General features: G+C 55.1%; 1 protein-coding gene across 2 annotated transcripts; it reads right to left on the reverse strand.

Annotated features, from left to right (window-relative positions):
• Positions 1-1033: 1033 nt before the first annotated feature.
• Positions 1034-21044, reverse strand: DNAJB12 (DnaJ heat shock protein family (Hsp40) member B12). 2 transcript variants are annotated; one of them, XM_071563706.1, is made up of 9 exons: positions 20887-21044; positions 16593-16761; positions 14472-14617; positions 10824-11009; positions 8639-8718; positions 7873-7982; positions 5040-5212; positions 3989-4136; positions 1034-2834 (listed from the first exon to the last, which is right to left on the reverse strand). In XM_071563706.1, the coding sequence occupies exons 1-8, from the start codon at positions 21017-21019 to the stop codon at positions 4015-4017; spliced, it is 1119 nt and encodes a 372-aa protein (XP_071419807.1). In that variant the 5' UTR covers positions 21020-21044; the 3' UTR covers positions 1034-2834; positions 3989-4014. The 2 variants fall into 2 exon arrangements, with proteins under 2 accessions (XP_071419807.1, XP_071419808.1); XM_071563707.1 differs by having other exon boundaries at positions 1034-3325.
• Between the last annotated feature and the right edge of the window lie 1519 nt (positions 21045-22563).

Consider the following 22563-nt stretch of genomic DNA (forward strand, 5'->3'; position numbering starts at 1 on the left):
CCAAAAATTATAATGGTGAGAAGTGGGGTCCCCTTTGCCCCCTGCCAGAGGGGGATGCTCCTGGGGTACCTGCCTTCCCTGGCTGCCTCCCCATCTTTGGCACTGCTCCAATTAAAACTCAGGCTAATGAGCTAATGGGAACCCAAATCACCTGCTGGTGAGGAGGGACCAGCACACACTGACTGAATTCAGAGCATCTCCCATTGCTCCAGACCCAAAGTGCCCTAAACTCACCCCAAAAACTGGGCCACAACTATGGATTCTCCTGGTTGCAGCCGTGCCTGACTCCCTGTGCTGGCAGGGCTGACTCACCCACCACTGCTGGGAAAGTGGCACTGAGGGGAAATGGCAGTGACGTGACCCTTGGCCTCTGAGAGAAGGGGAAAAAATGGGAAAGTTCCAGCCTAAAACCTCCAGTCCTTTGGTGCGTGGGGATGGGAGGAGGGGGGTGTTGGGTGGTCCAGCTTTGTGCTGCCCAAGGAGGGGGGATGTGGGGTAAAGAGACACATTTGGGAGCAGAGATCCCAAATCCAACCACAAGGATTTCAGGTCAGCAGTTGGAAGTTTCTGAGTCACTGCCATCTGGAACAGAGCCAAGTCAGGACAAAAGGAGCCCCAGCCTTCCTGCCCACCCTGATGGGGACCATGAAGGGCACCTTCAAACACTGGGATGATGCTGCCAGGTCAGTGGCATCCTGGGATGAGAGTGAAGCATTCCCCAAAAGACCTAAGCTGGAGGGCGGAGGCAGCTGGCCAATGGGAGGGAAGTGAGTTGCTCTTCTGGGAACATCCCAGTGGAACCAGTTTGGTGCAATGTCCTGCTGGGTGTTTGCTGTCACCTTGCCAGGACCCACAGGTGCACCACCTCCTCTCCATCCCACTGCCAGCCCAGCCCCAGGCTCTCAGCCACCAGGGTTTCCCAGGATGGCACAGACCCCAAATTCCATCCCCGGCCCACCTGTGCAGATACAAGGAGGAGCTGTAAAACCAGAGCTGGCTGGAGCAGGATCTGCAGGACACCAACACAGGCAGAGCCTTTCACATTATAAACATTTATTTATAGATGTACAATTGTATAATTAATTCTAAATCGAGAGATACAGCCTCTGTGAGCATCCACCCTCCTCGCTCCTTGTGATCCGTGGGTATCTACTGGAAAAAACAATGATCCAAAGGTTGTGGCGGGCAGGCTCCGGGCAGGGAATGCCATTGGGCAGCACATCCAGCTCCTTCTGCGAGCAGGATTTTCCTTTAACCCCATCCCCTTCATCCCTGTGCCTCCATCAAGTGCCATTTCCAAACGCGGAACTTCCACCCAGCTCCTTCTGAAGGTGGAGGAATCATTAAAAAAAACCCCCAAGAGTAAAATTAAAACCCCCTTAAAATCAGTTCCAAGCCATGGCTGCTGTGGGGTAACAGGGCTTGTGGCCAATGGGAGGGGGAGATTTCACAAAATAAATTAACAGCTGAAGACAGAGTGGATTCCTCAGGACAACGGGATAAAACCACCTCTGCCAGCCCACTTGGGAGCCACCAAGCTTCTGATTCACTCCCCGGAGTGTGCCAGGGGGATGGTTCTCACTGGAAATGTCTTCAGACACAAATGGAACTGCAGAGCAGCAAAACAGAATTGAAATAATCCAGTTTATCCCAAGGGAGGTGGCTCTGCTCGTGCCAGCTTTGCTTCCAAGAGGTGGCTCCTGACCTGGAGCACCTTCCCACTGAGGTGATGGAGTGAGACACATCTCTGAGCTCAGGGGGTGCCCGAGGGGAGACCAGGCACCCCCTGCTCTCCCCCAGCAGAACTTCCTTCAGAAGTGATGGAACACTCCATTCCTTGTGGATCTGCAGCATTTTCCAGGTCTCCTCTAGGAAATGTGGTGCCAGGGCCAGGGCCAGGCTGCACAGGGTGGGTGTGTGGGTGAGGAGCCCCGAGTGCAGGACACACACAGAGCCCCCAGCAGAGGGCCAGGCCGGTGCAAAGCCCTCATGGAGAGCCCTCTCCATGTGCTGATTACCAGGCAGAATTCGAGCCGAGTCGGCGGAAAAAGGAGTTACTGCACAGCTGAACCCAACGCCCGAGAGCAAAAGCCACGAGGACAACCCTCCCTGTCCCCGAGTGTGACACGGGGCTCAGCTGACACTCTGCTGCTCCTGCCCACGCTGCAGAACCACCCCACGGCTCCCCCAGCCCTGTGCCACCCCCTGCAGGCCTGGGCTCTGCTTTCACTGAGGGCAGGGGTGGACATCCCAACGCTGCTCCTCCCCTAAGCAAAGTGCAGCAACTGCAACGTGGGTCCTGCCTTAGTGCCAGGCAGGAAAGCGCTGTGGAGTGGGACACCCCGGGAAGGGGCTGCCCTGCTTGCCAGAGAACAAAATAATTTAACCATCCAACCCCTGCATAGTTTAAAAGTACAACATATATACAGCTATAAATTAATGCTAAATAGATTATGTTTTCTTCTTTGTTTTTTTCTTAAGTGTTTTGTCACCAAATTGCTTCTCCCTCCATTGGCAGCGGCGAAGGGTCTCCTCCTGCTTCACGGCTTCTGCAGTTAGTGTTGTTTTCCACTCTCTGTGTCCCTTCCAGGGCTGTGGGATCCCAGGAGCACACCGGTGGGGTTGGAAGGGCAGCAGGAGAGGGCAGCTGTGTTTCCTGTGCTGATCACTGCCCCAGCGGCAGAGAGAGGCAGAGAGAAGAAAGAGGGCAGTTGTGCGTTGCTAATTCTCCAATTCCATTTTTTTTTCAGATAAAGGTTTGATTCTTTTAAATAGCAAAGTCTGTCACCTCGGCTCAGTGCACTTCACCAAGAGTCTTCAGGCATTTCAAGAGTCTGGGAACAAAAGCGGTAGCCGTGTCAGTCTCCGGACAATCGCCGTGACTCCCCCTGCCTGCCCCACCCCACAGCACAGGCAGCAGCTTCTCCAGGCTCTTTTCACACCACGGGTGCAGGGAGGGAATTAAAGAAAAGCAGGTAATTAACACCAGCGTGTGGTGAAAGAAGAGGCGAAGTCATCCAAACAGGAGAGCAGGCGGATCAAGATAAGGATGGATCCGAAACAAGGATACACCCAAAAAAAAAAGCTGTGAATGTGGCCCAGAGGATTTACTTTAAAGGCCAAACTTTCAGATGCCAAAGAAAATAAACCCCAAAGCTGCAAATAAAGCAGCTCTTTGGCCAATGTCCTCAGGGAGTCCCTGTGAGCCGAAATGGTGTCCGTGCAACTCCTGGTACAAGCTCCACCTTTGGGTTTTCCTACAGAAACCCAGTTTTCAAATAATTTTGGGATAGAGGGGCCTGCATGTTTCACAGTCCAACAGCACCTGGAAGGAGAAATCAGCTCAGAAATTTAAGCAGAAAAAGGACTCCAAACCCTGTGCCAGTTTTTTTTTTATTACTTTGGTGCAGCACATTTGGTTTCACATCAGGGCTCTCCTTAATCCAAGCCCTCCAACCCCCAAATTTTCCAGACCCAACCCCAATGAGCTGCTTTTGATTCCCAGTTTAACCCAGTAATCTACTTCTATAGCCTGCTGGGAATTCTGGCCATTTGCTTTGCTCTCCTTGAGTGTCACAGGAAGGCAACAGGGGGGGAAGGAACATCTGTTGGGTGGGATTCCGCTCCCTGTCATCATATTCACGTGCTAACAGCTTTTCCAGTAAATCAGGCAATAAAGCAACCAACAAAAGGTTCATTAAAATGTGGAGGCTGAATGTCATGGCTGGTAACAAACCTCCAACCAGTCACGGTGCCCCCAACTCCCCCAGGGATCCTGCCCTGTTCCCAGAGCCCCAACACCGACAGGGATGGAGAGAGCCGAGGGTGGGACATGCAAACTGAACCAAACCAGTGTCCTGCCAGGGAGTGCCCGCTCGGGGCAGGGGTGTCCCTGCCCTGGGGGTGCCCCAGGAGCCCTGTGGAGCTCTGTGTCTCAGCCAGGGGTTTAGGTGTTAAAAGCATTACGAGTTCCCTGCTCTGCTGGTACCTGTGCCGTGCTGAGCGGGGCCGGGACTATCCGTGCAGGGAGGCCTGGACGTCTGCCAGCCTGCTGCAGCTGGGGGTGCCCATCTTCTGTGCCCGCTGGTACAGGTCCGAGTCCCCAAAGTAGCGTGCCCGGTACAACAGGCCCTCCTCTGCCAAGGGAGAAGCCCAGCGTTAGGAATGCCACGTGGGAGGAGAACCCCTGCCAGCCCCGGCCCCCTCCATGGGATCTGCTGGGAACAGGAGGCACCTCCAGCTGTCCCAGGCGAGGTGAAACACAGGATGAGGCTGCGGAAGTGCCCCGCGCCCTCCGGGACAGGATGGGCGTAAGAGCAGCTGACAGCTCATCCATCCCCAGGAAGGGCTCCAGAGCCCGGCGGGACCAGCCCCCAGTCCCAGGGGGCACACAAAGGTGAGCCCAGCACTGGTGCATTGGCCTCAGCTGGCACTACCCGTGGCTCTGAGAGCCCCTCTGGCATGCTGGGTGCTGAAATGCCACCCCGGCCACAGTTGTGACCATCACATGCTGCGAATGGGCAGCCAGGGACGTCAGGCTGTCCCTGGGACTCGCTGCCCTCACCACACTGTGCTGCCAGGGTGGCTGGCTGGGTCATCTGTCACACTGCCTGGCTGGGTGGATGTCCCTCCCAACCCCACGTGCCCCCACAGCCCTTGGAGCAGGGGTGGGATGCACGACACCACACAGTCCTTGAACAACTAAAATATTACACAGACCTATGATCCTAGAGGTCTTTTCCAACTTAAATGGTTCTATGATTCCACCTTTCCCTTGCACTGGAAACCAGAGATCTTCTGGTGACAGGGCAGGGGAACCTCCAGGGCACAGCTCTTGTCTGACCAGTTCTACAGCAGCATTAAAAACCAAACCAAAACAGAAAAAAACCCCCACATACCAGGTCTGTCATGAAGTCACAGCCTGAAAAAAAACCCCCAAGCCAACAACACAGGAAATGTGCTGGCACCATGTTAAAGTATAACTTTGGCACCAGCCAGCTTTCCAAAGCCCAGGCTCTCTGCCCTGGCCCCCCACTCACTCTGCTGCTTCTCTTTCCAGCAGTTATTCCGGAGGTTTGCTATGTAGTCGTCCTCCACGCTCCGCTCAACGTTCTTCAGGTTCGTGCCCGTGTACTCGTCTGCAAAGCTCTCTGAGACGTAGTAGGGGACTTTCAAGTGCTCTGTGACTCTCTTGTGTGTGTGACCCACAGACCTGCTCCAGGGAGAAGAGCAGAGCAGTGTAGGACACGCTCCAAGGGCAAAGCAAAGCCCCCTGGCTCTTTGAAATGCACCGTGTGACGTGATTCCAAACCGCTGGAAACATCCCTCCCTCCCAACCAGCCACAGGGAAAGGAAAAGCAGTTCTGGTGGGAATGAGCTGCCAACACAGGGAGAGGGAAGCTGCCAGGCCTCCAGCTCAGTGGGCAGAGCTCTGAACAGAGACATAACTCTGAGGAGGATTGCCCAGGGCCTAAACCCACTTAAAACAAAGCCTTTGCTGGAATTTTCAGCACCAATTAAAGTTTTCTGCAATTTCCTCCACTCACAGAATTAGACCTGCTCTGCACCAACCAGCACAGAAAGCACTTTCCAGAAGGAAATCTCTTCCTGCCCTGGCCCTGTGGATTTGCATTTCAGATACAGCCCTGCATGTGCTTTCCCTGCCACTCCAGCAAACCCAGAGATCCTCCCCAGGGTGTGCAACACTGGACCTGTGCCCAAACACCCGGATTGTCCGGAGACGTGCCCAAAGGTGCCCATAACAATAAACACCAGCTGGCTGCTGCATTCAAAGCCAGCTGATTCTTAAGCCAGGTATAAACATTAACTCATCTGGGTCGCCCTTCAGTCTGTTATCAGGGTTTACAGGAGTGACTCAAAGGCTCCTGCACGTTTCACCAAGGCCCAGCCCTTGGGGATGAGCCGTGGGTAACTGGATGGACTGAACAGGAGCAGAGAGCTCCCTTGGGATTTTTCAAGGCAGAGGGGCAGGTTGGGAGAACACAGCTCACTATCTGACCTGTGAAGACAGAGCCCTGAGCTCTTCTCATAAAGATGAACTCCAAAGTGTGCCCTCACAGGAGGAGGTCTGAGGCTGGCACAGCTACAGCAGCACATCTGGGTGTGAAGCACGAAAATGAGGGCACAGGGAACCTGCCACCTGTGGTCAGATGTGTAATGGACTCAGCCAAATTCCACGAGGTGTTACTGAAGAGCAGAGTGGCACAGTCAGGCCTGCAGCCAGACAGCTCTTCCAGCAGAAAGCTGCTGTTTGGAAGAGATTTCCAAAGGTCATGGAGTGACCGATGGTTCTTTAGGACTCTGCTCTCCTCAGTGACAGTTTCACTGTGGAGAGTGGCATTAAAATCTCCGTGTGCCAGTGAAACCTCCCTGGCCTCCTGCTCTGCGAGCTCAGGCACAGCATTTCCCTCCCCAGGAGCTGCCGTGAGCGATGCAGCAGCTCCTCCTGCTGGCACAGCCTTGTCCCAGCACAAGTGCCCTGGTGGCTCAGGAAGGCTGAGGCAGGACTGGAGCAGCTCACTGGCTGCCCCTGACCAAACCCAGACCTGGAAGTCTGGTTGGTGCTGCTGCCCCAGCATGCAGGGACAGGGACAACACAGGGAACACAGCACTGGAGAAACATCTGGGGCTCAGGGATGGCTTTCCTCTGGCAGCTGGCAAGGCTGGGAGCAAACCCCTGCCCTCCCCTGAGTGTCCTCTCACCCCACAAACTCTGGGTTATATTGCACATACACCACAAACTGGTATAAATGTAAGGCTTAATTTTATAGTGCCAATACCAACTGCGGAAATCGCAGCTCAACACTCTCTACTCTCTCAGAATAACCCTTCACTGTGCCCAAACCACTCCATCTTTTGCTTCCAAGCACTAATATCACAGTCATTTTTCCTGAACCTGAAAGCTAAGCTGGGTTTTATAGTATTTAACATCATGCCCCACCCCTGGAAGTGTTCAAGACCAGAATGGATGGGGCTTGGAGCAACCTGGACTAGTGGAAGGTGTCCCTGCCCATGGCAGGGGGTGGGACAAGATGATTTTAAGGTCCCTTTCAACCCAAACCCTTCTGGGATTCTGTGATCAATGGGAAACGTTGCTACCTGTGAGACTAAGCAGGATCCTGGACTGTAACCAACCCTGCCCTCTTTAAGTACACACAAGGGACTTCCACTGAACATACATTAAGCTTTTGTCAAGCATGATGCAAGCAGCCAGAAATCAGGCCTGTTGGCACTGCAAAGTGACTGAGAATAAAGACCCATTCCATTTGTCAGCCAAGTCAGCAGCTGGGGCATTTCCACAGGATCTAGAATGAAACAGTTTCACTTTCGTATCATGAATGTCTGGCCAAAGCTATTTTATGGCAAGATGAGAGTTCAAAAGAAGGGGATTTCTCTGGGAGTGTCTTTTATTCCTTCTTCTCTTCCTCTACTGCTTTGCACTAGGCATAAATGAGGCTTTCATGAAGAAGAGATCTGGCTTTTGTTTCTCACTGGCCAGTTTACACCTCAAGTCATTTTCCACATGGGATCTCAGCACAGCCCCAAACTGTTTCACCTGCCCCTTGCCAGGAGGACACAGCCAGCTGTGGGATGGGCTGCACAAGGCCCCTGTCAAAGAACTCTCTCCCTTAGGGAGGTGAGAAACTTCCCCTGCCCCTTCCATCTCAGACCTGTGTGAGAATCAGGAGGCCCTCAGTGCTATGAGACAGCTGGCAGCAAGAGCAGGAGGTCAGGAGACAGAGCAACCAACAAGGAAACCAGGAAAAGCAGAGGTGAGAGCCCTGCACCCCCACACCTCTGCAGAGCCCACCCTTCCCCATGTGGGTGAGTTTTGGAGGATCAGGGACTCACTGCCTGTGGCTCAGACTGTAGGGAGGGCTGGACACCATCATCTGGCTGAGAGCAGACACAATGATCAGGATGAGGATGGGCATCAGCTGGACAAACAGCCCCAGGCCACCCTGAGGGAACAGAAACACACAGTGGAGCACCACCCACAGCTGAGGATCCCATAGCATTGTCCTCCCTCCCTCCCAGGGCTCCGACATAACCTCTACTCTCCTGCTTTCTGCAGGCATTTGGGTGAGGAGTAACCTGAAATAACTTGGCTTGGGAGTAACCCAGAACAACTGGGGGCCACCCAGCAGCCCACTGGGCACTGTGACTCTGAATGTCCAAACTCACTGGATGTGACACAAAGGCAGAGGGGGCTGGCAGGGGGAATCTTGTGAGGGAATTCCAGAAGCCTCATGCCCATATTTTGTTTTCCTGGATTTTCTGCTAGTGAGCAGGACTGGTTTTATGGAAAGCCTTCTCCCCTTTTCAGCGTTGGATGAAAGCAATTCCCCCTCTCCCTCACCTCCTCAGCTCCCTCCAGTTCCAGCAGCACACACTCTTCCCTTCAAGCTTGAGAAAAAAATACTCAGGAAGTTCTTGTTTGTTTTTTAAAAATAAAATTGGCTCTCCCCAGCAAACCCTCATAACACTGAGTCCAGCCTTCTGTTCAGGGGGGTGGCAAAGAGCAGGACTGTTTCCCAAGCCAGCCACAGCAACCAGCTCCCAGTTCACGTGATGGGAACACCTTTAGCCCCCAGCCCCTGCTTTGCTGCCCACTTACATCGCCCTGGTGCTCCCTCCTGTCCTGCCTCTGGTGGTAGGTGTACCTCATCCTGCCATTGCTGTACACGTGGACGTTACCTGTGGGCAAGCACAGCTGTTACACCAGAGCCACTGCGGGCAGGATGGTGCTGGGTGGCCAGCAAAGCACCACAAAAGGTGCCCATGACCCATGGCACCTGCTTCCAGCCTGACACAGGAGTATTCCTAAGGTGTACCCAGTGCAGAGCAGTATTTCCAGGATATATCCAGAGGTATTTCTGTAAGATTTTGCAGGGTTATATGCAAAAAAACTGCTATAAGGTTTTGCAGGCTGGGCACAGAGTGGCTGGAGAGCAGCCAGGCAGAGGGACCTGGGGGTACTGAGGGATAGGAAGCTCAACAGGAGCCAACAGTGTGCCCAGGTGGCCAAGAAGGCCAATGGGATCCTGGCCTGGATCCAAACTAGCGTGGCCAGCAGGCCCAGGGCAGTGACCCTTCCCCTGGACTCTGCCTTGGGGAGGCCACACCTTGAGTGTTGTGTTCAGTTCTGGGCCCCTCAGTTGAGGAAAGAGATTGAGGGGCTGGAGCGGGGCCAGAGAAGAGCAACGAGGCTGGAGAAGGGACTGGAGCACAAGTGCTGTGGGGAGAGGCTGAGGGAGCTGGGGGTGTTTGTTTAGCCTGGAGAAGAGGAGGCTCAGAGGTGACCTCAGCACTGTCTGGAACTGCCTGAAGGGAAGTTCTGGCCAGGTGGGGGTTGGTCTCTTCTCCCAGGCACTCAGCAATAGGACAAGGGGGCACGATGGGCTCAAGCTCTGCCAGGGGAAATTGAAGTTGGAGAGCAGAAAAAACTTCTTTGCAGAGAGAGTGCTCAGGCATTGGAATGGGCTGCCCAGAGAGGGGGTGGATTCCCCATCCCTGGAGGTTTTTAAGGTGAGCTTGGCCGTGGCACTGAGTGCCATGATCTGGTAAAGGGACTGGAGTTGGTCCAAGGGTTGGACTTGATGATCTCAGAGGTCTTTTCCAACCCAATCCATTCTGTGATTCTATCAAAATTCAGGTTGGCAGTGACCTCAGGGGGTCCAACCTTCTGCTCAAAGCAGGGTCAGCTACACAGAGAGAGCATCTTGTACAGGCCTCCTTTAGGATAAACCCAACCACAAACAGAAATAATTCTGGCATTTTTTCCACCCTGGAAACAAAGCCCTCCCATGTCTGGTTTTAAATACCAAAGCTACAGCTGCAGAGGGAGCCCAGCTGAGAGAGCAGCCCTGAACTCTCTCGGGACAGTGAGGAAAGGGAAAGGAAGACTAAGTCAAAACAGCAACATGCTGTTCTTGCTGGAGCAGCTTGGCCTCTCTGCAGGCAGAACAGGAAGGCTGCAAAAGGCTTCCAGAGGGCTGTGGGAGTCACTGGTGGTGGTGTGTTAATTCCTACACAGCAGACAGCAGAGAGAGACCAGAGGAAATCTTCACTGAAATCAAATTATTTCTTTTTTTAAGTTGGTCCACAGAGGCCAAATAACCCCTGTCTCCACTGCCACTCAGATACCACCAGAGGCTTCCAAAACACCCTTATCCTGGTGTGAAATCTGTATTTTTCTGACTGGAACTGAGCAGGTGAAGGAACAGGTGCTCAGTTCCTTCCTGCCACCCAAGCCATGATCAGCACTGTGGATAGACAGGATGCAGATTTCATTTTCACTTCAAGAGGTCTAAATTATGCTGTAGAAAATAACACTCCCCTCTTCTTTATGGGACACAGGGGAGGGAGGGAAGTGGCCACTGACCTCACAGCAACTGCTCCAGCTGTGTGGTGGAGCACAGACCACGAGCAAGGCCCAGAGTTTGCTCTAGTAAGAAGATTTAGCTCCTAAAACCACCAGGCAGAAAAACCTTCCTCAAAACAGGGTTATTTTTGCAACGAGCCTTAAAACAAGTAATCTTTTGTTCTGACATCCAACCCCAGGTAACAGTAGCCAGTGCTGCCAGCCAGGCAAACAAACACCTGAAGCTGGGCAGAATTCCAGCTCTCATGGAATTACCTGCTGGATGCCGAGCTCTCCAAGCACCCACCTGAACAATTTAAAAACCTTGAGCTGTTTAGGTCGTGGGTGAAGGAGAACTCACTCTCATCAAGCTGAGCAACCCTTGCATGGCCAAACAACTCCAGGACCCCCTCAAGAGATTAAGGTTTAAGGTGCTTACTAGAAGGAAAACCACCACCAAAGAACATGTTGAAGAGGTCCTCGGGGGAGATGTCGGCCTCAAAGCCTCGGTGGAAGTCGGAGTGGCCGTGCCCATGGCGGGCAGGGTTGAGTTTCTCGTCTCCAAACTGGTCGTACTGCTTCCTCTTCTCCGGGTTGCTCAACACGGCGTAAGCGTTCCCGATGGCTGCAAGGGCACAATAAGGAAGCAATTAGCCTCTCTCTCCTGCAGATAACACTTTTAGCCCTGCAAGCTGCCAGGACATGCCCTTCTCATCATACAGATGAGATTCTCAGCTATCCACATCTTTTCCATAGGCTGCTGGTTCCTGGCACACGTCGCTGGCAAACGCAGACAGGAGGAAATCACACCAAGAGGCTTGAGGAAAAATCCCTTAATTAATTCAAATGAGGAAGTTATGATATGACTGATATGAATTTGGTGCATAGAATGGATTGGGTTGGAAAAGACCTCCGAGATCATCAAGTCCAACTCCAGTCCCTTTACCAGATCATGGCACTCAGTGCCACGGCCAAGCTCACTTGAAAAACCTCCAGGGATGGGGAATCCACCCCCTCTCTGGGCAGCCCATTCCAATGCCTGAGCACTCTCTCTGCAAACAAGTTTTTTCTGCTCTCCAACTTCAATTTCCCCTGGTAGAGCTTGAGCCCATCGTGCCCCCTTGTCCTATTGCTGAGTGCCTGGGAGAAGAGACCAACCCCCACCTGGCCAGAACTTCCCTTCAGGCAGTTCCAGACAGTGCTGAGGTCACCTCTGAGCCTCCTCTTCTCCAGGCTGAACACCCCCAGCTCCCTCAGCCTCTCCCCACAGCACTTGTGCTCCAGTCCCTTCTCCAGCCTCGTTGCTCTTCTCTGGCCCCACTCCAGCCCCTCAATCTCTTTCCTGAGCTGGGGGGCCCAGAACTGAACACAACACTCAAGGTGTGGCCTCACCAATGCATGTCCTTAGAGAAAACCTCCAGCTGTAACCAACTGTGTGGGGAAACACAATTGTAGTTGACAGATTTTATTCAAACGTGGCATTCAATGCCAGAGCACAAAACCCAGAACTGCAAGGAATTTAAACACAGGCTGGATCACTGACAGAGACTTCAAGACTTTCCATGAAAACTGGTAAGGAAACATTAGCTGGAAGTCGTGTCTGTCAGGTATGAATTTCAAAATTTCCAGATGTCAGACGTAAGGTGCATAATTACAAGGGCTGTTAACCAGTCCTGTGATGGTGGAAATGAACTGGAACTGTCCTGGTGGAAATGAACTGAATCCTGCCAGTTCCCTGAGTTGCCCTCCTCCCAAAATGCCTACCTGCCACCCTCCCCTTTCTGTGCTTCCCTCCTGACACGTTCCAGCTTCCCACTTCTCTGTACCAACCCACCCTGTGCCACAGGGAGCCAAAATGCCCACAGCAGAGGCTGCTTGGTTTGTAAAAGGCAGCGGCAGGAGGGATAGAAAAGGGAGATTCGTGCCCTTTTGGAGGGGATCAGCTCCAAGATTCCACCTTTTCCCCACGGTCAGAGGGAGGTGTACAGTTTCTTGTTGGACTGGAGACTGGGAGTGTGGAGGGGGTAATGTCAATACACTCCTTCTCCCTTTTGGTTATAATTAGTGCACACTGGGCAAACAACTCCAGAGCCAGGCAGGGAAGGTGGTGGGCAAGGAGTGACTGGGAGCACATTAACCACACAGCCTGAAAGAACCAGCCAAGCAACGAGAATGGGGCAGTTCAGGGGTTGTCCATTGTCTGACTTGGTGCTGACAAAGCCGAGGGACATCTCGTTCCAGATCAGAATTTTAGCTCTGAGTAACCAGGTTCAACTCCCTTCCAGCATCACACAGGTAGTGATGCAAATCTGCCACAGGACAGACTGCAGCCAACTGTAATGACAACCTGAGTTTACAGTTGAGACAGAGGCTCAGGGCAAGGCACTTTATCAGCAGCCATGGGGAAGGGAAAATGCCAAGGCTTCAGCTCATACATCAGTGTAAGAAAAAATTAACTAACCCCCTCACTGCAGTGCACGTTTCCCTGTTCACCCTCTGACACCAAGCAGCTGGAGTTCAGCAAGCTGGGAGCTCAGCTGGGGGCTGAAGGACAGTGAGCCCAGGAGGCAAGGCCTGGAGCAGATAACCCAGGAGCAGAGAGCTCTGCAGCAGGGGATAAAGGGCACCTTGCCTAACGCGCCACCTCTGGCACGTAACTCTTGTCAAAGCCCTCAGCAAACATCACCAGAGAAGATTAGAGGTGAGGAAACCTGCCCAGTGCCACCAGCAGGGATCCAAGGATGGGCCAGCCAGCAGCAGCTCTGCACACACCTCTCTGTGTGCTCCTCCATCTGCCCCCCAAACTGCACAGCCTTCCCCAAGTAGCTGGGGGTCAGCTCACTGTTTGCTAACACTTATCAGGTAAGGATTTAAGTCTTAGAAGCCTTGAACAAACCTTACATAAGACTTTTACTGCTGAATTCATGTCTGCAGGGAGCTCACCCCAATACTGTCTCAGCACACCAGGCCAGCCTTGCTCCCTGCTCCAGCAGAAGCCTTATGCATTTCTCTCCCAAAATCACAGAATCCCAGAATGGTTTGGGTTGGAGTGGACCTTAAAGACCATCCAGACTAAGCCTCCCTGCCCCAGTCTAAGCCCCCCTTCCACCAGCCCAGGTTGCTCCAAGCCCTGTCCAACCTGGCCTTGGACACTTCCAAAGATGGGGCAGCCACAGCTTCTCTGGGCAACCTGTGCCAGGGCCTGCCCACCCTCACAGGGAAGGATTCCTTCCTAAAAAATGGCCAGAATCAGATCCCTTTTGTGGCTCACCACCACAAAACCAGTGCTGTACAACTGGCACCAGAGAGTTCTGCATTTTGCTCGATGATAAGAATCAAACTTCCACAGCTTGCAGGAAAAAAATGGGTTATATGTTCCAAGCAATAGCATTTCTCTTGGAAAATTACTTCATTTTATAACCCAGGAAACATCTCTGCTGCATTTGTAGAGAGGCCATGAGGACTGGGCTGTTTGCAGCAAGACTGGAGCCTCTGGTGACCTTTTTTGAGTTCTGGATGGGTTCAGCTGCACTCTGGAAACTTCCACCTGGGATTTCTATCCACCAATTCCATCCATAGCCTTTTGCAATGGTCAGGTGCTTCCTGGAATGTTTCTCTCAAGGGATCTGTGAATCCAATGGCTCTCTCTGGTGCTGCACAACTTACTGGGTCTCTCCTGGGCTTGCCAGTAGACAGGGGAGCACCCAGAACCTGCAGGACTTGGGGCTTCTCCCTGTTAGGTGAACATTCCTGTACCTCTCAAAAAACCCAGGAGGATTAACCTCCTGAGGGAATTCCCTCCTGAGCAGCATGGCAGGAGGCTGGAGCAACACACCTGGGAAAGGGAAGGAAGGGAAGGAAGGCTTCTCCTTGTCCCATTAGCAGAGGTGAATCCTACCTGTGTTTATTATTTCAAGCTTATGCTTTGTTCATGATCCAACCAGCCCCAGGAGAGACACCTTCACAAAGAGCAGCTTTATTTCACTCCACCTGACTCATGAGGTTGTTTTTAGGAGTTGCCACCAGCCCAGCTCAGTGTCCCTGCCTGGTGGTTGGGGGCAGATCACAGATCTGGAGCTGCTTTTACCTTTGAATGCCTCCGTGGCCCCCGGCGCGTGGTTCTTGTCCGGGTGGAACTTCAGCGCCAGTTTCCTGTAAGCCTTTTTCAGGTCCTCATCAGAGGCTTCCCTGTTCACTCCCAGGATTTCATAGTAATCTTTGCACTGCTTCACCCTGCCAGAGGAGAGGGGAGGAAACACGGGGGGTCAGGAGGGAAAGCCCCTTTGCCTTGAGCCCATCAGCTCCATGACACCCCATGGCTTTGGTGGCTGTGGTTCAGGGTCCCTGAGTGGCTGAGACCTTCCTCCTCTCTGGGTCCCTGGGTGGCTCAGCCCTTCCTCCTCTCTGGGTCCCTGGGTGGCTCAGCCCTTCCTCCTCTCTGGGTCCCTGGGTGGCTCAGCCCTTCCTCCTCTCTGGGTCCCTGGGTGGCTCAGCCCTTCCTCCTCTCTGGGTCCCCGGGTGGCTCAGCCCTTCCTCCTCTCAGGGTGACCCAGTTGTTTTCTCCAACTCATTCCAGGTGTGACAAAATTCCCACAGAACGAGTCAGGCTGGAAGAGGTGGAGGGGCCTCTCCCCAGGCTGTGGTATCACCCACAGAGGAATGCCACTGGCAAATAAACTTCAGGTCCTCCACACTCACGTTTTGGAGGGGCTACAGGATCTGAAGGGTATTGGGCTCTTGGCTTTTTCCCTCCTCAGCTCATTCAGACCTAAAACTAACACAGCTGAACTCTGGAGGAGGGAGCTGCAGCCCAGCTCCTCCTGGGCACACTCACAGCCCAGCCATGGGCTCCTTCTCAGGTGACTCAGATGAGGCTGAATCCAACAAGCTGGGTTTTTGGAGAAGTGGATGATGTAACCAGCACCCTGCAAGTCCCTTGGAGTGGTTCTTGTGCAATTCAGGCCATGCCCATAACCTTAAACAAAGTTTACCAGGTGACTGTGCCTGCAGTTCAGTCTTTCAGCTTCCAGGATGTGCCAACGGCAGAGAGGACTAAAGGACAGCCTGAAACAGGGTTTGGAGAAGGGGCAGACCCACCCCAGGTGCCTCCCAGGGCTGCTGGAGCTCTGACCCTCCTGGGTGTGCTCTCAACACCACTGCATGTGGTTCAAAGCTGAGATCCCTAAACCACTGTGAAAACCAGAGCGGTGCCACATGACAACAGCCAGGCACCTGCAGGGCTGAGCACACACCTCTTCCCTGCATCCACCTGGTCCCAGCCAGGCAGGGAACCCTGCAGGGCTGAGCACACACCTCCTCACTGCATCCACCTGGTCTGAGCCAGGCACAGCCCTGCAGGGCTGAGCACACACCTCCTCACTGCACCCACCTGGTCTGAGCCAGGCAGGGAGCCCTGCAGGGCTGAGCACACACCTCCTCACTGCATCCACCTGGTCTGAGCCAGGCAGAGCCCTGCAGGGCTGAGCACACACCTCCTCACTGCATCCACCTGGTCCCAGCCAGGCAGGGAGCCCTGCAGGGCTGAGCACACACCTCCTCACTGCATCCACCTGGTCTGAGCCAGGCAGAGCCCTGCAGGGCTGAGCACACACCTCCTCACTGCATCCACCTGGTCCCAGCCAGGCAGGGAGCCCTGCAGGGCTGAGCACACACCTCCTCACTGCATCCACCTGGTCTGAGCCAGGCACAGCCCTGCAGGGCTGAGCACACACCTCCTCACTGCATCCACCTGGTCCCAGCCAGGCACAGCCCTGCAGGGCTGAGCACACACCTCCTCACTGCATCCACCTGGTCCCAGCCAGGCAGGGAGCCCTGCAGGGCTGAGCACACACCTCCTCACTGCATCCACCTGGTCTGAGCCAGGCAGGGAGCCCTGCAGGGCTGAGCACACACCTCCTCACTGCATCCACCTGGTCTGAGCCAGGCAGAGCCCTGCAGGGCTGAGCACACACCTCCTCACTGCATCCACCTGGCCCCAGCCAGGCAGAGCCCTGCAGGGCTGAGCACACACCTCCTCACTGCATCCACCTGGCCCCAGCCAGGGAGCCCTGCAGGGCTGAGCACACACCTCCTCACTGCATCCACCTGGTCTGAGCCAGGCAGGGAGCCCTGCAGGGCTGAGCACACACCTCCTCACTGCATCCACCTGGTCTGAGCCAGGCACAGCCCTGCAGGGCTGAGCACACACCTCCTCACTGCATCCACCTGGTCCTGCGTGTAGCCCTTGGGGGCCTCCCCTCCTGCCTCTCCGTTGGCCGACGTGAAGTCTCCGCTGGTTTTCCTGAACTGAGGGTTTGTGGATTCCCGGGACTGGCCATTGGGTGACTGCTCGTTCTTGTTGAGCGACTCGAGCAGGACTGAAATGAGAGAAAGACACAGAATGAAGAAGGAGAAGTTAAGAGACCACCAAGCTCCACCTGCCCTTCCAGCTCTGCTTTTTCATCTCTGCCACTGCTCTGAGAGCCCCCACCCTTCCAAAGGAAGATCCCCACCTTTCCACCCAAGGAATCCCTTCCTCAGGAACAGCCCACCTTTCCACCCAAGGAATCCCATCCTCAGGAAGACTCCCATCTTTCCATCCAAGTAATCCCTTCCTCAGGAAGATCCCCGCCTTTCCACCCAAGGAATCCCTTCCCCAGGAAGACTCCCCCTTTCCACCCAAGGAATCCTTTCCTCAGGAACAGCCCACATTTCCACCCGAGGAATCCCTTCCTCAGGAAGAACCCCCACCTTTCCACCCAAGGAATCCCTTCCTCAGGAAGAACCCCCACATTTCCACCCAAGGAATCCCTTCCTCAGGAAGACCCCTCACATTTTCACCCAAGGAATCCCACCCTCAGGAAGACTCCCCCTTTCCACCCAAGGAATCCCTTTCTTGTGAAGAAATCCCCTTTCCACCCAAGGAATCCCATCCTCAGGAAGGCTCCTCACATCTCCACCCAAGGAATCCGTTCCTCAGGAAGGCCCCACATTTTCACCCAAAGGACTCTCCAGCTCCTGCTGCTTCTTGCCCAGACATGAGGGCCAGTGCTGAAGATTCCCTGCTTCTCCCAATGCACACAACCTCCATAAAAACCACAGGACTACCCAGCCAGACAGTCCAGGAGCCACAGTGGGTCACCCAAGTGGGGCATCCTTGTCTTTTTTTCCCTCTACAATCTCTCATTAGCAGCAAAAGCATGTTCAAATTTCTCCTCTAGCATATTCTAAAGCCTGTTACTCTTCTTTACCTCCTGCCTTTGAGAGTCTGCAGTGCTGGGGAAGTGAAGTGATGGTGCTGCATCTTTAGAGAGCTCAGAAATGGTTCTGTGGGATGCCACTCCCACGGGGACACTCCCGTTTTTGGGGACACAACTGCAGCACTGGTGGCTGCCAGCACGACAGGCCCTGTCACAGGAGCCACCCTGCTCTTCTCTCTTACCCCCACATCAGGAGCAGCTGTGAAAACCTCTTAATTACTGAACAAAAACTGCAGAAATTCACTTTGCTTTCTCTTCCCCTCCTCACAAGGACTGTCCTCCACCCTCTTCAGCCAAGAAGGGACTAACACCCAGGGCTGGCCTGACCACAACCAAGGGAGACTCCAGCACAGAAGGATCTTTCCATGCCTGGCAGCTGGAGAGCACCATCTTTGTAAACTACTTTTTAAACCAAGTACCAGCCTGATTTCTTCAGCCCCATTAAAAAGAACAGGCACACACACTCTGAGTAAAGCCAGACAATGTTATTTACAGAGGCCTCAGCATCCTGACGAGCTTGCAGTCCTTTATCCAGAGCCCAGAACTGGGAAGGAGGTTCCACCTCCTCCCAGGCATTGCACACCACAGACCTTGCACTGTGGGGGTATCACCTTCTTCAGGCAAGTGCAAACAACAGAGCTTGTAGGCCAAGAGATGAGCCAAGATATCCAAGATATCCTATCTGCCCCCAGGGCTTGGAGGGGCAAGAAAAAACCACTCCATAATCCCACAGCCAACACAGGATGAGGGATAAAAATGACAGGAGTAATGAGCTGTAACTCACTGGATGAGCTTTGGAGCTTGGGGGTTTCACACATTAAAAATAATTTATTTCAGAAAAAGAAATCCTTCCCTCCCTCATATTCCCACCACTCCAATGTTCACAGAGTTATCATCTTGGCTTTTGCTCCTTCCAAACCTGGAGGTTTGAAACTTCACCTCATGAGGCTGTTCCCCCACCCACCCTGCTCCTGCTGGCTCGGGCTCAGTCCCCCACACCTTGCCAAGGGACTTTTAGGATCACAGACTGGTTTGGGTTGGAAAGGACCTTAAGGATCGTCCCATTCCACCCCCAGCCATGGGCAGGGACACCTCCCACCAGCCCAGGTTGCTCCAAGCCCTGTCCAACCTGGCCCTGGACATTTCCAGGGATGGGGCAGCCACAGCTTCTCTGCCCAACCTGTGCCAGGGCCTGCCCACCCTCACAGCCAGGAATTCCTTCCCAACACCTCTACAGCCCCAATCCTGTTGCTTCTGCACCCCAAAGCCACGCTGGACCCTGGTGCAGTCCCAGCAGAGCACAAATCCATGGAGCTACTGGGGCAGGGAGGGCTGAATTAGCCTCCAGTTCTGCCCATGCTGCCCCTCACCCAGCACGTGCCACGGAACACTTTTCCTGGCTGTGCCTGTGCCCCTGGCTGTGCTGGCACGGCAGGTTGGGGCTGAAATCCCCTGAAATCCCCCTGAAATCCCCTTCCCAAACCCTGCCCTGAGCCCGTGACGACACCAAAGGGCCCAGCCAGGCTCGGAGTTTGTGGTGCCAGGGCCACGTTGCTCAGTGTTGCCAAACCCCCCGTAAATCCTGGGAAAGAGCCTTCCCAGGAGCTCCAGGGACACTGGGTGACCACTGTGGGGCCACAGCACCTCCAGCAGCATTCCCAGCTCCAGAGCCAAAGGGCAGGGAACCAGCAGGACAGAGGGGCCTCGGGTGTGACACTTGGTTTGGCCTGGCCACAAATTAGCACGTTGTGTCCAACATTAACCTGCCCTGCTGCCCTCCCTGCTCTCTGCCTTGCTCCAAAAGGCACCTCTCCTACCCAGGGATTCCACAGAAGTACAAATTCCAAAGGAAAGCAAGGGAAGGGAAACCACAGTGCATGCACCAGGGGCTGACACTCTGCTTTGAGCGAGTGGGAGGAGGCTGGAGCAGCCAAAAGGAGGATTACAGCAAGCCCTGGGACAGGCAGAGCTGCCCAGCTCAGCCACAGAACCCAAACTCAGAGCAGGTCAGAGCAAAGGAAAATAAATCCACAGCCCTTTGGATGAATTTCCGCAACGTCAGAACACGCAGGGAAAGGATTGTTTGGCTGCCTCCAGAAACCACTTCCCACGGGAATCAGGAGCTCCCAGGAAGTGAGACTGTCCCTGGAAACGCAGAGAGTTCAAAGAGGAGGATTATTTTGTTACACGTGTGAGGGTGGGAGCTCAGGCATGGCCTGTCTGCCTGAGAACGGCAGGAAAACACCGGGAGGAGCAGGAGAGGGAGAGGAGGAATGAGGAGAGGAGGAGGAGGAGGGAGGGGGAAAGGAGGAATAAGAAAAGAAAGGGAGGAGAGGAGAAATAGAAGGAAGAGAGGAATAGGAATAGGAGGAGAGGAGTAGAAGGAGAGAAGGAACAGGAGAGGGAAAGGAGGAACAGGAGCAGAACAGGAAGAGGAGGAGAAGAAGAGGAGCAATAGGAGGAGGAAAGGAACAGGAAAGGAGAAACAGGAGGGGGAAAGGAGGAACATAAAGAGGAGAGGAATAGGAATAGAAGAGGAATAGGAGGGGGAAAGGAGGAACAGGAGAAGAAGAGGAATAGGAATAGAAGGAGAGGAATGGGAATAAGAGGAGGAAAGGAACAGGAAAGGAAAAACAGGAGGGGGAAAGAAGGACCATAAGGAGGAGAGGAAAAGGAGGAGAGAAGAAATAGGAGGGGGAAAAGGGGAACAGGAAAAGGAATGGAATAGAAGAGGAATGGGAATAAGAAGAGGAGAGGAATAGGAAAAGAGAAATAGGAGGGGGAAAGGAGGAACAGGAAAAGGAGTGGAATAGAGGGAGAGGAATGGGAATAAGAAAAAGAGAAACAGGAGGGGGAAAGGAGGAACACAAGTAAGAGAGGAACAGGAGGGTAAAAGGAGGCCTGGGGGGAGAAGAGGAGGAGGGAGCCGAAGGGCTTCCCGCAGCCCCCACGAGAACTTCCCTCCCGCCGGGCCAAGCCCCGTCCCCGCCCGCAGCGCCGCTCCCAGGGGTGGGTGGGGGATGCCGGGTACCCCGCCCTTCCTTCTCCTCCCCGGGAGCCCCAGCCAAGGGCCGGGCCGGGCCGGGCGGCGCCCCCGGTTGGTCCCCCCGGGCTGTGCCCCCGCGGGACTCGCTCTCCCAGCAGCCCCCGCGCGCGGGGCGCAGGCGCGGTGCGGGTGAGAGGTCAGGCGCGTTGGCCCCGCGCAGGCCGCGCTGCCCCCGGGCCCCCCGGCGCGGCGCTCACCGCGGACCCGCTGCGAGGGGTACAGGCGCTGCGCCTTCTCCAGGAACCGGCGCGCCTTGTCGGGCTGGTTGGCCTTGGCGGCGGCCAGAGCGATGCCGATGCACCGCTCCGCCTCGTCCCGGTTCGACTCCATGGCGGCGGCGGCGGCGGCCGGGGGGGGCAGGGGCGGGGCCGGCGCGCGGGGATGACGTCACAGCGCCCCGCCCACCCAGGGGCGGGGCCCGGAGGAGATTTGGGGAATGGGGAGGGAGGGAAGGGAAATCCCGGGAGAGACTGGGGGGAATGGGGAGGGAGGGAAATCCCGGGAGAGACTGGGGGGAATGGGGAGAGAGGGAAGGGAAATCCCGGGACGGACTGGGGGGAATAGGGAGGGAGGGAAGGGAAATCCCGGGAGAGACTGGGGGGAATGGGGAGGGAGGGAGGGAAATCCCGGGAGAGACGGGGGAATAGGGAGGGAGGGAAGGGAAATCCCGGGAGAGAGGGAAGGGAAATCCCGGGAGAGACTGGGGGGAATGGGGAGGGAGGGAAATCCCTGGAGAGACTGGGGGGAAATAGGGAGGGAGGGAAGGGAAATCCCGGGAGAGACTGGGGGGAATGGGGAGAAGGGAAATCCCGGGAGAGACTGGGGGGAATGGGGAGAGAGGGAAGGGAAGGGAAATCCCGGGAGAGATTGGGGGAATGGGGAGAGAGGGAAGGGAAATCCCGGGAGAGATTGGGGGAATGGGGAGAGAGGGAAGGGAAGGGAAGGGAAATCCCGGGAGAGACTGGGGGGAACCCTGGGGGGGATTGGGGGGAAAGGGAACGTCCGGGAGAGGAAAAGGAAACCCCGGGAGAGACTGTGGGGAAAGGGAACCTCTGGGAGGGATTGGGAGGAAAGGGAACCCCCGAGAGGCACTGGGGGAAAGGGAACCCCGGGGAGGATTGGGGGAACCCTCGGGAGAGACTGGGGGGAAAGGGAACTCGGGGTGGTGGGTATTGGGAACCCCTGGGAAGATTGGGTGGAAGGGAACCCCCAGGGGGGGACTGAGGGGAAAGGGAACCCTGGAGGGGAGAGTGGGGGGATCCCCGGGGCAGAGACTGGGGGGGGTTCCCTGGGGGAGGAACTGGGGGGATCCCCTGGGAGAGAGATTGTGGAGAACCCCCCAGGGAGAGACTGGAGGGAACCCTCGGGGGGAGAGAGAGATTGGGGGGGACGGGGATCCCCCCCAGCAGCCCCATGACCCCCCCAGAAGGGCTGCCCTTGGAGGGGCACCCCCAGCCCCTGTATCCAAGGGCAGGATTGACCCCTTCAGGGACTCTCAGCTCACAGCCCCACTCCTGTTAAAGTTTCCTGCCTTCTCCACAGCTCCTGGATCCAGGGATTGTGCCTAAAGAGGGACGGGGCTGCTCGGGGCTGTTCCAGAGATCCGGTGCCACCAGGGGTGGAGCAGCCTCAGCTCAGTTCCAGACCAGGGGATTTGGGACAGGGTGGTATTTCCATGGGGGTGTCCATGGGGAGCAGGCAGGGCCGAGGGAGAACAGCCCTTCCCACAGGCAGGAGGGGCCAAACTGCCCCCCACGCTGTCCCTGTGGGGTGTGACATGTGTGACATGTGACAGCACAGGGACCGCCACCCAAAGGGAGCAGGGAAATGAGGGGAGGAGGGAAGAGGACTGGAAAGGGAATGATCTCCAGTAG

This window comes from Pithys albifrons, chromosome 9, assembly GCF_047495875.1.
Source record: "Pithys albifrons albifrons isolate INPA30051 chromosome 9, PitAlb_v1, whole genome shotgun sequence".
NCBI classification, from domain to species: domain Eukaryota; kingdom Metazoa; phylum Chordata; class Aves; order Passeriformes; family Thamnophilidae; genus Pithys; species Pithys albifrons.